At 34.5% G+C, this 14,346-nt stretch overlaps 1 protein-coding gene across 1 annotated transcript in view; it reads left to right on the forward strand.

The window, feature by feature from the left end:
• LOC117124449 overlaps positions 1-14,346 on the forward strand; it is a 22,713-nt gene that overhangs the window by 1,397 nt on the left and 6,970 nt on the right. The window contains exons 2-11 of the mRNA XM_033270681.1: positions 394-553; positions 1,384-1,461; positions 1,556-1,674; positions 2,255-2,428; positions 2,797-3,416; positions 3,750-3,931; positions 4,331-4,405; positions 10,939-11,375; positions 12,947-13,106; positions 14,075-14,152. Of these exons, the coding sequence (XP_033126572.1) occupies positions 394-553; positions 1,384-1,461; positions 1,556-1,674; positions 2,255-2,428; positions 2,797-3,416; positions 3,750-3,931; positions 4,331-4,405; positions 10,939-11,375; positions 12,947-13,106; positions 14,075-14,152 (2,083 nt within the window). The remainder of the gene's footprint in view (positions 1-393; positions 554-1,383; positions 1,462-1,555; positions 1,675-2,254; positions 2,429-2,796; positions 3,417-3,749; positions 3,932-4,330; positions 4,406-10,938; positions 11,376-12,946; positions 13,107-14,074; positions 14,153-14,346) is intronic.

Genomic DNA, 14,346 nt, shown 5'->3' on the forward strand with positions numbered 1-14,346 from the left:
TTAGTATAATTTAGGACTACCTTATTAGGTAATAACCTTCACAGGGACTTAGTGACTGTTTTTGACCCTATCAGCAATGTTAAGTCCTACACAAACATTGAATCATAAAGCAAACTGATACCGAATACTGTACATGTAAATTATTTTATGCCAATTTTACACTGTTGCCACAGTATGATTTTATAATCATGCCAAAACACATTACGCTATCTGATTATCATAAGCCTATGTTATTTTTTTATAATAATAATAATAATAATAATAATAATAATAATTATTATTATTATTATTATTATTATAATTTTAATTATTAGTAGTAGAGATCTAGTAGTAGGTCTATCACTAGGCCTACTACTACATTTTTTTAATTATTTATTTTTCCATTAAATATAGCCAGTTAAGGCTCCCGTGATGGTCTTCATACACGGTGGTGGGTTTGCAATTGGTATTGGAACATCTGGTAACTTGACGCAGGTACCAATGGTAGCCGTCGGTGACGTCATAGTTGTTAACATTAATTACCGGTTGAACGTCTTCGGCTTTTTCTCTACAGGTGGGTTGTCACCGTACGTTGTTATAAGCGTACGTTGAGTATTATCTTATTTTCTCTAAATTATATTTAAAAAAAAATTAAAATAACAAACTAGGTATATTTGTTAACATATTTAAATACATCCTTGTCATTCAAATAGACGTATAGGCCTATCATGTGGCATTGGATGTTCATATCATTTAATGAAAAAGCTATTTATTTTTTATTTTTCAGTCATCATGTTATTTGCCTTCATTTCTAATTTCTGCTGCATTCAATGCACACGTCTACCAAATAAAATGTTTTCATTCGTTGAACGAAGATGGATTGTTCATTTCGAAAAAAAAAAATGGGTAGACCTAATTTTATTTTTCATATCATATCACAAGGCAAGAATCTAATTCAGGTCGATCAGGTTCCCATCTCTGCTCTCCTTGTATTTCAGCTGAAGGGCTGAAAGCAAGTTGAAAATAGCGCATCGTCTTTCGGATGAGACGTTTAAGCCGCTGGTCCCTTGCGCATTATGGCCCACATGCACGTTAAAGAACGCAGTACACTTTTTGGAAAAGAGAAGGGGATTGTCTCCCTGTGTGCTGCCCAATCACCACAGAAGGACCCCACTGGAAATAAGCCTTCTCCAGAGTTTCGTGGGTTAATCCTTTGGTGTTTACACCGATAAAATCCAATCCAATATTTTCATCTTCTTGTTCCAGAGTCAGGAAGAAATAACAATATATTGGTTCATTGTAGGTAATTTAATGTATGAGCAGTGTTTTATTTAGTTGTTATATTTCACAATATTTTATTATTTTGACAACATAAAACCTGTAAGTTTTCTTTGTTGATGACAGGTGATGACGTTGTTTCCGGTAACATGGGGTTAAAGGATCAAACATTAGCTCTGCAATGGGTTCATGATAACATAGCCGGTGAGTGAGATTTTATTTAACATTAGATCGTAAAATATTCTGCTTATAGGCCTATATAAGTAAATTATCTAAGTTAGTAATATCTAAATTTCAGAATTTGGAGGGGACCCAGAAATGGTTACGATCTATGGCGAAAGTGCCGGATCCATGTCAGTCACATACCATACCGTATCTCCGATGAGTAAAGGTCTATTTCATCGCGCCATTATGCAGGTTTGAAGAGTTTCATTTTATTTACTATTGCACCTCTACTGTGCAAATTCATACTATCAATACTGCATATGGCTTAGTGGAAATCGAATAATATAGGCCTACACTACAATCACAGTATAATATAATCCATAGTATAATTTACTATCTAAATCAAGAATGTCAATGTTACTACTTTCTTGAAGCTTATCATGACGGTTTCAAATACTTTCCTCCTGGATTTCATTAAATAAAAATAAGTATTCATACTGTGGATTTCGCCAGGTAGGCAAGTGTTCATTAAATGTGTTCCTATATTAGTAAAACAAAAATCATTTAATTCGTTCATATCCTCGTGTATAGTATTATATATTCCTTTTCCAATAAACGGATTAAGTTCATTCCACAGCATTTTGGGTTGTGTTTATGTTTCCTGTTTCCTTTCAACGTTGTTAAAATATTTAATTTTTTCCTGTTTTATTATGCGATTTACCAGGTTTTTTGTTTACGGTACTTGGAGTCAATAATATTATCCTTGAGTTTAACAGACATACGTTTTAGGTAATAAAGGGTATCAAAAACTTGTTTGTATTACTTTGCATAGAGTGGGACAATTATTCCATCTTTCCACAATGGAGAGGACACTAAAGATTTACAGCGTTCCAGGGCATTTGCGTTTGGCAGAACTCTGGGATGTAACCAGACAAATACCAAAGAACTAGTGAAATGTCTTCAATCTATCGACAGCGAAACTCTGTTTGCCAATTATTCAGTTAATGTGAGTATTCTAGCCTAGATATAATTAAATAACATATTAGGTCGTTGGTTAACAGCTTAGCGATACACTGAATAGCCTAACCAGTAGTAGAAACGCTATCGTATTGAAATCTAAATTTTGAATGCTAGGAACTTTCAACAAGGTAACTTTATACAAGTGATATATTAAACATAATAAGAATGAACACGCATTCTTTAGGCCTGTGTTAGCAATAAGAATATCATTTTGAATTTGAATACAGTAGGCCAAATAGCTGCTTTGAGGCTGTCATTATTCATTTGGGAGATACCTATATTAACTCGTTCAGAAATCATGTTACATATTTATTTATCACAATGCATATCTTCTAATACTTTCACTCTATATAGACAGCGATTGAGAATGGGGAAAGCCCTCTCACAAATGCATTTTCCCCAAACTCTGATGGCCAGTTCATGCTAGATGATCCAAGTGTTCTTCTCGACGACGCGGACGCAATTAACGACGTGGACGTCATGTTGGGAAGTCTCGCCGATGAAGGCTCATTGTTCGTCAAATTCTTTAAACAAGGTGATATATTCAATCGCACCCATATGGAAATGTGGGCCAGTACAATGCTGTTTTTGCAACTCAAAACCGAACTAGCAAGGGAAACTACCATTTTATTTTATCTAACTGATGAGCAGATAACACACCCAGAATCCGACCATACGAACAGTACCAATCAACTGATAGGTGATATGTTTTTCGTGTGCCCAACGACGAAGACGGCACAACAACTTACCGATGCGGGGAAAAACGTGTTTCTGTATCACATGACTCACGTACCTTCACGTTCTTTTTGGAATATGACAGGACTTGGAGCCGCTCATGGCGACGATTTAATATACGTATTTGGGATGCACTACAATGAAGAACTTAAAGGCATACTTTACGGGCTACTCCCCGACGAGGAAATTCGATTAACCCATGCCATGTTATCGTATTGGACAAATTTTGCCAAGACAGGGTAGGCTGATGTTTTTATTTTCATTTAACTAACTCAAAATATTTATATTATTCAGTGTTTTCAACAAATAGCAATGTTTTTACTTTACTTAAAATATTTAGATTTAAACTCAATACTTATTTGGCAGGGTTATTACAAAATAGAACCACATATATATTACCAACATAACATTAATCTGCTCTATAATAAAACGACTTTCACTGGCAACAGAGTCGCCACATTCTTGCATCAACGATTGTATAATTATTAACATTAAACGTAAAGTGCTACAGTATTTTTGAATATTCTTTGTTTATATTTATTAAAGAAAATATTTATTTTATCCGTCATCAGAGATCCCAATAACTCTGGCGGTGACAGTGATTTTGTCTCATCCTATCCAGAGTGGCCAAAGTTTTCTCTTTCTGACCACGAATATAAGGAGATTTCAACGAGCATGCGCAATGGCAACTTCTTGAAGCCGAAGGAGTGTAGCTTCTTTAATGATATTTTTCCAAAAATAGTAGAAGTTGAAGGTTAGTGGTTCTTTTTTAACATATTTTTTGATAATTTCTAGTTACTATGATAAACGATTAACCAGGGGATGGCGATTTGAACACAGCGACTTCACTCGAACACACGCTGACCGACCTCCGCGGCTGGCCATACTTCGGTACCCCACCTTGCACTGTTGACGGGTTGGAAAGTGGTTCATACAGTATTTCAGCCCTAGATACAAGTATTTCATAGCTTATAAATAAATTAAGTATTGTGGCGGCTTCTAATCATTGTTGATAGTGACATCAGACCAACTATACCAAGATAAAGATTAAAAGTCAATTACCGTATGGATAACACATGAATTAGCAACGGGCTCACTCTAAATTACAAGCAGGATCTTCATTGTATTTAGTTCGTTATTTTATTTTCGACAGAAAAGTTGAAGAAGTTTGAGTCAGAAGAAAATCATGAAAAGACGAAATACACATGTCAATCTGATACATGTGACGGTGAAGATCCATAAACGATGACGCTTGCAAATATCGTTTACGTCATCACAGGTAATTGCTACGTCATCAATTTCACTGTTTTACTATAGTGTGAATAAAGAATCACAAATATTTATTTGTTATTTGTAAATGCTAATGATTCAATGATGTTCCTTTATTGTGGATTCTTAATAATAATCAGTTTGAAATAGAATTTACACAATAAACCATTACTCAACTTACTGAATTTTTCTGAAGTAGAAAATCGATCGAAACAAAAATATATAATATTTTTGTTTTAAATTGTATTTTAGTCGAAAATTTCGGGTTTTTCTAGCATCTAAAAATACAGTTTTTAAATGTTTTCTGTTGATTTGTTCCGTTAGCTATTAAACCTGTCCTTGATAGTGTTACAATAAAGAGATAAAACAAGTCTTGGGGTAATGCTTAAGAAGATGGCGCAACATAATATATTGATCTCCGTTATGTAGTGTGTCGAGAACTTATTTACAAATATCTGCCGTCCCGTCTTGTCTGCTTCCTTCTGTGCCGCTTCTCCCCCAGCTTTCCATCCAAATTCCCGTCTCTCCTTCTCTACCATACGTCCTTATGTGTTTTTTTAGGTCTGCCAACGCTCCTTTTTCCCACCGGTGTGTGACTCAAAACTACTTGACAGTCACCCATCCTTTCTGAGTACAGTATATGGCCAATCCATTGCCACCTTTTTGCTTTGATAATACCAGATAGTTTGTGTACTTCCAGTCTTTTGGTATAAATTCCGACTTGAAATAGTGTTTTGGCAAAATATGCAGATAATTTTGCTTAAGCATCTGTTGTGAAATACGTTCAACCTCTGTTCATCGCATTTATTCATTTTCCAACATTCGGACCCATACATTAATGCAGACAGCACTTTGCTTTTGTAAATGCGGAGTTTAATCCTTAAGCTTAATTTTTTGATGCCCATATTTCTTTTTAAGACATATATGATACGTCTGCTGTCGTACCTTTACTATCATCTCCGGTATTCCATGCTATCTTCTCCGGTATTCCAGGGAACAGTGAATTATTCCATACATTCCCATTATTCTCCATAAACTCTCTCTGAAGTCCACATAGTTAATAAATAGATTACTGTTTTACTTCGCACTCAAGTTCTATAATAGACCTTTTTTTTAATAAGAACCAGTAACATTTTTCTCAGTCTCAGCGTTCTTGTTGTATTTTTTGGCCCATTTCAGGCTCAAAATGTTATTTTGTCCTTATATTTACACACTTCTCAAACATAGAAAATTATTATTTTACAGTCTTATTTTACTGTATTATAGAATATAGAGGGTATTACATAGTAACACCTACTGCAAATAAGGTAAAGATAGATTATTGGTTTTCTATTTTAAAAAAAAATAAATAAAAGCCTCATTAGACATTTTACCTCAGACTCAATTTGTTCTTACCTTGTTCTTCATTTAAAACAAAATTTCAGCCTCAGTGTTCTTATAAAATGTGTTCTTATAAAGAAAAGAAATGTACTTTACATCATAAAATCTGCTGAATGCAGCTTCCTCGATCCTCTGCACAACCTAGCCTGTTCTTTCCGAAGCGAGTGATGGTGATTCTGCAAAATATCTTTTTGGAAACTGACAGCAATTTTATACCGCGCCAGTTTTTGCAGTTTTCCAAATCAGCTTTCTTTAGTAGTTTAATTTGTACTTCTTTTTTTCATATTGATTTGTTTCATGGGCTAAATGTGCCTGTCCTTGATAGTGTTATATATACACAATAAACACACAATAAAGAGTAAACAGTCGTGTGATAATGCTTAAGAAGATGGCGCAACATATTGATCTCTGTTATATGCAATGTGTCACAGACTAGCGCTGTTTAATTTTGCATGTGCTAAGGAGTGCGAAACAGCACTTTATATGGTACAATATAGAGATAAAACTCTAAACTGTACCTTTATTCTCACTCTTTTGCACATGCATGATGGACCAAAGTTAGTTGTCGACGAAATTCGTATAACAGATTTCAATGTTACGGTCTCAAGCATTACCACAAGACAATTTTTTTAGAGATTATTGTACCACATAAACTGTTGTTTCACACTCCTTAGCACATTGAGATAGAACAGCGCAGTCGACACACTGCATATAACGAAAATCAATACAGTATTGCTTCCGAGTGGCTCAGTTCGTTAGGTCATCTACATAGATAGCAGAAGTTTCCGCCACGGTTGGGCTACCTTATTTTTACAGGCTCGCAGAATTGTGACGTTACAGAAGAAGAAACTGACAACGAAAATCAAAATAGGCTCCCAGCGGGAGCGTGTGTCTACTGCCAAATTTAATAGAAACGGTGATGTCGAAAGTGATTAATGAAATAATAGTATTATTAATAATGGTTTTTGTTGTTTTTTGTTGTGGTTTTTTTTTGGGGGGGGGGGGGGGGGGGGGGGGGGGGGTGAGGTATTTGGAAATGTCCTCCCCTGACTTTGTAATTGTTGTAAATATAAATATATTTCCACTAGCCTATGATATAGATGTGTATAAATAACCAAAAAGAAATAAATGAATAGAGCCATTGCTATAGGCTATATAAATAGATGCGTTTGCAGGAGAACTGTCAGTTACCGTCTATAATTTTGTTATTAAAAAACTGTTAACCACTTCTACTCGATTTAATTTTAACTTCCAACTTTCGGAACCGCTGTGCGGCTGATAGATACAGTAATGACGAATTGGCTAGCAATGCATCGTAAAACACACGACCGAGTTTACGGGTAGTAGTAAAATCACATCATATCACACATCACGAAAGTGACATAATGTCAACTTTACACTTTTGTTAATGTCAACGCTCCCAATGTCAACTTTACGCTTCCGGATTGACCAGGATAGCAAAGTGTCTGCCCGAGGGCAGTAGACACAAAAATTACCTTCTTCACCGGGACTTCTCGCATGCATAGCGAACGTCATAACCACTTGACCACAATGAAGTTGATTTCTTTCATTCTTTAAAATTGGGGGATCTCGAAAAGGCACTACATATAATTTATAATAATATAGACCTAATTGTATTTATATTTTGCAGGTAGTACTTCAACATTCTGATTGTTCGTTAATTGTCTGAAGAAATTTTAGCTGTGTGATGAGATTTATTCCACCTTGCTCAGATTATTAAAACAATGCTGAGATAGCTTAAACCTAACTTAGGTAAATTGTGATGAATAATTAAACGCTATAAGAAAATCAACATTTTAATTAGGTTATTAGGCCTACAAATTTGTTGGTAAAGATTCTAGAATTTGATTTAGAAATGTAAAATGTGATTACGTGGTTTCAGTAAAACACCAAAGATTAGGCCATCGAACCACCTAGATAGCTTAAACCTAACATACGTAAATTGTGTTGAATAATTAAACTCTATAAGTAAATTAACATTTTAATTACTAGGCCTACACATTTGTTGGTAAAGATTCTAGAATTTGATTTAGAAATGTAAAATGTGACTACGTGGTTTCAGTAAACACCAAAGATTAGGCCATCGAACCACCCAGATAGCTTAAACCTAACATACGTAAATTGTGATGAATAATTAAACGCTATAAGTAAATTAACATTTTAATTACTAGGCCTACACATTTGTTGGTAAAGATTCTAGAATTTGACTTAGAAATGTAAAATGTGACTACGTGGTTTCAGTAAACACCAAAGATTAGGCCATCGAACCACCCAGATAGCTTAAACCTAACATACGTAAATTGTGATGAATAATTAAACGCTATAAGTAAATTAACATTTTAATTACTAGGCCTACACATTTGTTGGTAAAGATTCTAGAATTTGATTTAAAAATGTAAAATGTGATTACGTGGTTTCAGTAAAACACCAAAGATTAGGCCATCGAACCACCCAGGTAGCTTAAAAACCTAACATACGTAAATTGTGTTGAATAATTAAACTCTATAAGTAAATTAACATTTTAATTACTAGGCCTGCACATTTGTTGGTAAAGATTCTAGAATTTGATTTAGAAATGTAAAATGTGACTACGTGGTTTCAATAAACACCAAAGATTAGGCCATCGAACCACCCAGATAGCTTAAACCTAACATACGTAAATTGTGATGAATAATTAAACGCTATAAGTAAATTAACATTTTAATTACTAGGCCTACACATTTGTTGGTAAAGATTCTAGAATTTGATTTAGAAATGTAAAATGTGACTACGTGGTTTCAGTAAACACCAAAGATTGGACCATCGAACCACCCACTCTCCATTTACCACACAGTGCTAGTGAACTACAATTGCATTTAAAAAGTGCTACACGCAACGTAGGCCTACCGTACGAGTTTACACATACCATTGTGTGTGTGTATTAGACTTAGGCCTATGACAGTCAACAAAAATCGTGAATAATTAGTTTAAATTTAATTCTTTTTTAGCACTTACCATTAGTAGTTAATATTGTTTTCACCTTATGCTTAGCTTAATCGTTTTTCGACCGATACGAATGTTAAATTTAAATATAACAAATTATAAACCTAAAGGCAATAACAACTGATAATAATCTACTAATTTCATTTTTTATTGAATAATTGATTTACCGTAATTAAAGTTGACTGAATGTAATCCATTTATTGTGAATTTTTGTAAAATCCTTTATTTCATTGAAATCTTATAAAGACGATATGATAGAAAAATATATTTTTCGTAACTGCACTTCACGGTTTCTAATGTAACAAGCGACTTGGGAGAAATACAGTTAAAAGCTGTCTAAAGAACGAATAAGAATATTGAAAGATATTTTTACCTACATATTGCTGGTAAGTTGAACATCTTCAATTACTAGCCCATCTTACTTACATCTGTTGCTAAAAAATTTCTGTATGCTTAAAGTATTTTGGCATATGAAAAAATAACGAATATCTCTGAGGTGCTTTCAATATAATTATAAATATAACAAGCATTCGAAAAAGGAAAAATTATTATCCGAAACAACTATAACATCTTGAGGCTAGGTGCATATTCAAAGAGGAGGAACGGACGTTTTCTCCTTTTTCCCACTGTTGTGTTATTATTTAAATAACAAAAAGTCAAAATGGAATACAAATACAAAATATAAATAACGAATTATATCATTCTATCTCTGAACAACTGACTTATATCAACCATAGATGTATAGGTTTTACAGGATATATTTTCCCCGAGTGCTGGGTATCAAAATGTAGTTAGTGGCACCCGTACACCAGTGTACCAGATTAACACACCAAAAATCCAATTCACTTTGACGAATGCTAAACTGGAGACTCAAAAATCTAAAATTCTTGTTTGCTAAAGTCGAAATTAATCGAATTTCATTTTGTCGAAATCCATTGCTTGGAGATCGCTACCATAGTTAATTTTGAAAACTATCGGAGCATTTATAACGTTACACAGAAAAACTTAAGGTACAAATTTAAAATATAATTTACCGGCCACGACGGTATTGTCTTGTCCTTTTTTCCCTTTTATAGTGTTGTTTGAATTGGTGAAATAAATGAAATGAAATAGATATTGTTAAGGAATACAGTTACATAGGTATTATTTTTTTGGTTCATTTGTTATCGCTATGAAAAACTTGCAACAAAAAGCACATAAAGCTTGAAATTCGCAGAGATATTAGGGACGGTAATTGTTCCGTTGCTATTAAACTATTTACAACTCTTGTCTTCCTATTTTGTCATATGCTAGCGAAGTTGGTTTTTAAATCCTTAGCAATCCAATCGGATAGAAACTTCCAAAAATCTACCAAACACAAGCGTAATAAAATCGGCCGATGTTCATCAGGCTTTTTAGTAACAGGGGTTATGGAATTCTTCCAGATAGTCGGGAAAATATGCTCTTGAGGCTGACATTAAAACTCAAAGGCAAATTCCTCAATCAAAAATGAAGAGGTAAATCATTTGAATGGCAAAATTTGTTATGTTTTATTGCCTTCAATCGCTTAAAATTAAAAACTTGTGTGAAGAAATACGGGTAAATTTAGTGATGTAAACTAAATGCAGGTGAGTGGGAACATATCCTAGCAAAGTGCTTATTCGTTAGATTTGCTATAATACCTGGATCACAACCAGGTTCAAGAAGCAATGATTTTCAAAGCCTTGTTTTAATTTGTAAAAATACTGAGAGTAGCACTGCAGTAATGGCAGTGGCGGATCCAGAGATGTTCGACAGGGGGACGATCGAGACAACACTACCCAGGGGATTCTAGACGCCCGAAAAATAAACTCTGAGGCGTTTTTTTATTTATTTTTCTTTCTTTTTTTCTTTATTAACTTTCCACAAGAGAATGGGTGGGGCAGCTGGCCCCCCCCCCCCAAATCTTCCTCTGAATGGAGTGGGAAGTTCAAATTGGAGCTGCAGGTCCGTTAAACCAAAGTGAAACAAAGACGGCATGTTCCCGGGTATCCGCACTGCATTTCCTTTATGGCCCAATTATGTTTTCAAAACATTGTTTGAAAATCTACAAGTGATAGGCCTGTTCTTCGAGAATACAAAACACCTGAGTCATGTCACAGTTAACCTCCTATGTACATAGTCAATTTAAGGTCACCATATTATACATTCAGTTCGCAATGGCGGGTAGAGTTGTGTTGCTAGTTGTACTTATTGTCTGTGTTTTAGAATGTATGGCAAATGAGACCCGACCTATGGTCCAAGCTAAGTTTGGTAATGTTCTTGGTAGATCGGTAACCATCGGACCTGACGATTACTTTAAAGAAGAGAAGACCGTAGATGTGTACCGTAGCATTCCGTACGCTGAGCCGCCTGTTGGTCCACTTCGCTTCATGTCGCCTGTAGCGAAATCGTGGGACGAGAATAGTGTGTTCGACGCTACCGGTCAACAGCATGGATGCTTGCAAGCTAAATTTGATATGGTACCAATCTTCGAAGACCTGAGCGAAGATTGTCTCCAGTTGGACGTGTACACACCAAATCCAAGGGTGAGATTTAAGAATGAATGCCGAAAACTATTTCATAGCAACATTTGAACAAGGAGTGTTGGAAAATCGTGTATAGGACCTACCATGTTAAATGCAACATAGTAATTTAAGTTATCTTAAGCATTTCATTTTTGGGTGTTACCTGCCCTCAAAAATTATCTACGAAAACTATCATCGAATTTTTACCGCAATGTTCGTTAAGTTAAGGTTATATTATATTGACTGGTTCAGTTTTTTTGGGGGGTGGGGGGGGAAGGGTCGTAGAGGTATTTATCGACTTATTATATCGACTATAATTTACTGTAGCTTCTATTAACGGTTTATCGTAATAAGTTTTAATGAAAAAAGTACTTTGGCAGAAGACTTCACATCGAAATGATGTATGAAATTTTGTGAACTGCACTCTGGAACAAGAGCTACAATTTGGTTCGAACGAAATGCCTAGGCCTAATATTGCTCACTCATTCGATTTAAGGTTAATTTGCCTTGTTTAGGCGCTCAACGCACCTCCACAGTAGAAGTCATAAAGCCATGATGTAATGTTATTTTCCTTGCCAGCTAAACGTGCATATTGTACACGGTGGTTACAGTCAATGCCGTAGCCAGGATTTTCAAACAGTGCGGGACAATATCAGAGTGGACCCACTTTACGCGTAAATTTAAATAATGTGGACTCATTTTCTTAATAGTTGACACATTATACGCTAAAATATGAAAAATCTGGACCCATTTAAAAAAAAAGTTACCCATTTTAGACTAAATATGAGATTTCTGGACTGGTTTTGCTTAAAAAGAGCATAATTTGGACCCATTAAAAAAAATATTTGGACCCATTCTTTGTGGACCCATCAGAAAAATTGTGTGGGACTGTCCCAATTGTCCCAATAGCTGGCTACGGCATTGGTTACAGTGTTCAAACAAATTTAGTACTGTAGACGACTCTAAAATACAGCATATCATTAGGTAATATATATATATATATATATTTATATATATATATATATATATATATATATATATATATATATATATGTATAGATAAATATATCNNNNTAGTTATTAGACTACCCTGGTACAGTTGCATTATTAAGATACAAATTCCAATTGGCTGGAACTGTATACATAATATGTTGGAAATGATTACGAATAAAAAATGCCGCTTGGCCACACCCCCTTTTATTTCAAATCTCAAGGTAAGCTTAGTATAATATAATTTGGGCCTACCTTATTAGGTAATATCCGTCACCGGGGCTTCGTAACTGTTTTTGACCCTATCAGCAATGTTAAGTCTTACACAAACATTGAATCATAAAGCAAACTGATACCGAATACTGTACATGTAAATTATTTTATGCTAATTTTACACTGTTGCCACAGTATGATTTTATCAAATACAAATGCCAAAACACATTGCACTATCTGATTATTATCATAAGCATATGTTATTAATATTATTATTATTATTATTATTATTATTATTATTATTTTAATTATTAGTAGTAGAGGTCTAGTAGTAGGTATAGTACTACCACTACATTTTTTAAAATTATTTATTTTTCTATTAAATATAGCCAGTGAAGGCTCCCGTGATGGTCTTCATACACGGTGGTGGGTTTGTAATTGGTATTGGAACATCTGGTAACTTGACGCAAGTACCAATGGTAGCCGTCGGTGATGTCATAGTTGTTAACATTAATTACCGGTTGAACGTCTTCGGCTTTTTCTCTACAGGTGGGTTGTCACTATTATAAGCGTACGATGAGTATTATCTTATTTTCTCTAAATTATATATTTATTAAAATAACAAACTAGGTATATTTGTTAACATATTTAAATAGATCTTTGTTATTCAAGTAGACGTATAGCCCTATCATGTGAAATTGGGTATTCATATCATTTAATGAGAAATCTATTTATTTTTTATTTGTCAGTCATCATGTTATTTACTTTCATTTCTAATGTCTGCTACGTTCATTGCACACTTCTACAAAACAAAATGTTTTCATTCGTTGAACGAAGATGGATTGTTTATTTCGAAACAATATAGGTAGACCTAACTTTATTTTTTTATATCATATCCCAAGGAAAGGATCTAATTCAGGTCGATCATGAAACAAATAATGCTGTAATACTGTAATGTAATACTGTATTCCCGTCGGTAGAATTCTTAAGCATCGTAGAAATATAAACTTCTTAGCTCAGTCGGCTAAACTGGAAGTAGCCACTGTTTGTGCGCTAAACCGTAAAAATATCTTGGTCCCCGGTTCAGTTCCCATCTGTTCTCCTTGTATTTCAGCTGAAGGACTGAAATGCAAGTTAAAGATAACGCATCGTCTTTCGGATAAGAAGTTAAGCCGTTGGTCCCATGCGCATTATGGCCCACATGCACGTTAAAGAACGCAGTACACTTTTCGGAAAAGAGTAGGAGATTGTACTGGTGAACTGCCCAATCACCACCAGAAGGACCCCACTGAAAATAAATTTTCTTCAGACTTTCGTAGGTTAATTGGTGTTTACACCGATAAAATCCAATCCAATATTATCATCTTCTTGTTCCAGAATCAGGAAGAAATAACAATATATTGGTTCATTGTAGGTAATTTATTGTATGAGCAGTGTTCTAGTTAGTTGTTATATTTCACAATATTTTATTATTTTGACAACATAAAACCTGTAAAAGTTTTCTTTGTTGATGACAGGTGATGACGTTGTTTCCGGTAACATGGGATTTAAGGATCAAACATTAGCCCTGCAATGGGTCCATGATAACATAGCCGGTAAGTGAGATTTTATTCAACATTAGATCGTAAAATATTCCGCTTCTTTGAAGCATGTTAAAATGAATGTATATATATATATATATATATAGATTAAAAGGCAAAATACTGGAAAACAACAATGCTGTGGGAAACAATGGCTGGATCTCAGTAGAGATACAAAAATGATAAGCAACAGCTAAAAAGTAAACGTA

This window comes from Anneissia japonica, unplaced genomic scaffold, assembly GCF_011630105.1.
Source record: "Anneissia japonica isolate Jap-2015-1 unplaced genomic scaffold, ASM1163010v1 scaffold665_len1252844_cov201, whole genome shotgun sequence".
NCBI lineage: Eukaryota > Metazoa > Echinodermata > Crinoidea > Comatulida > Comatulidae > Anneissia > Anneissia japonica.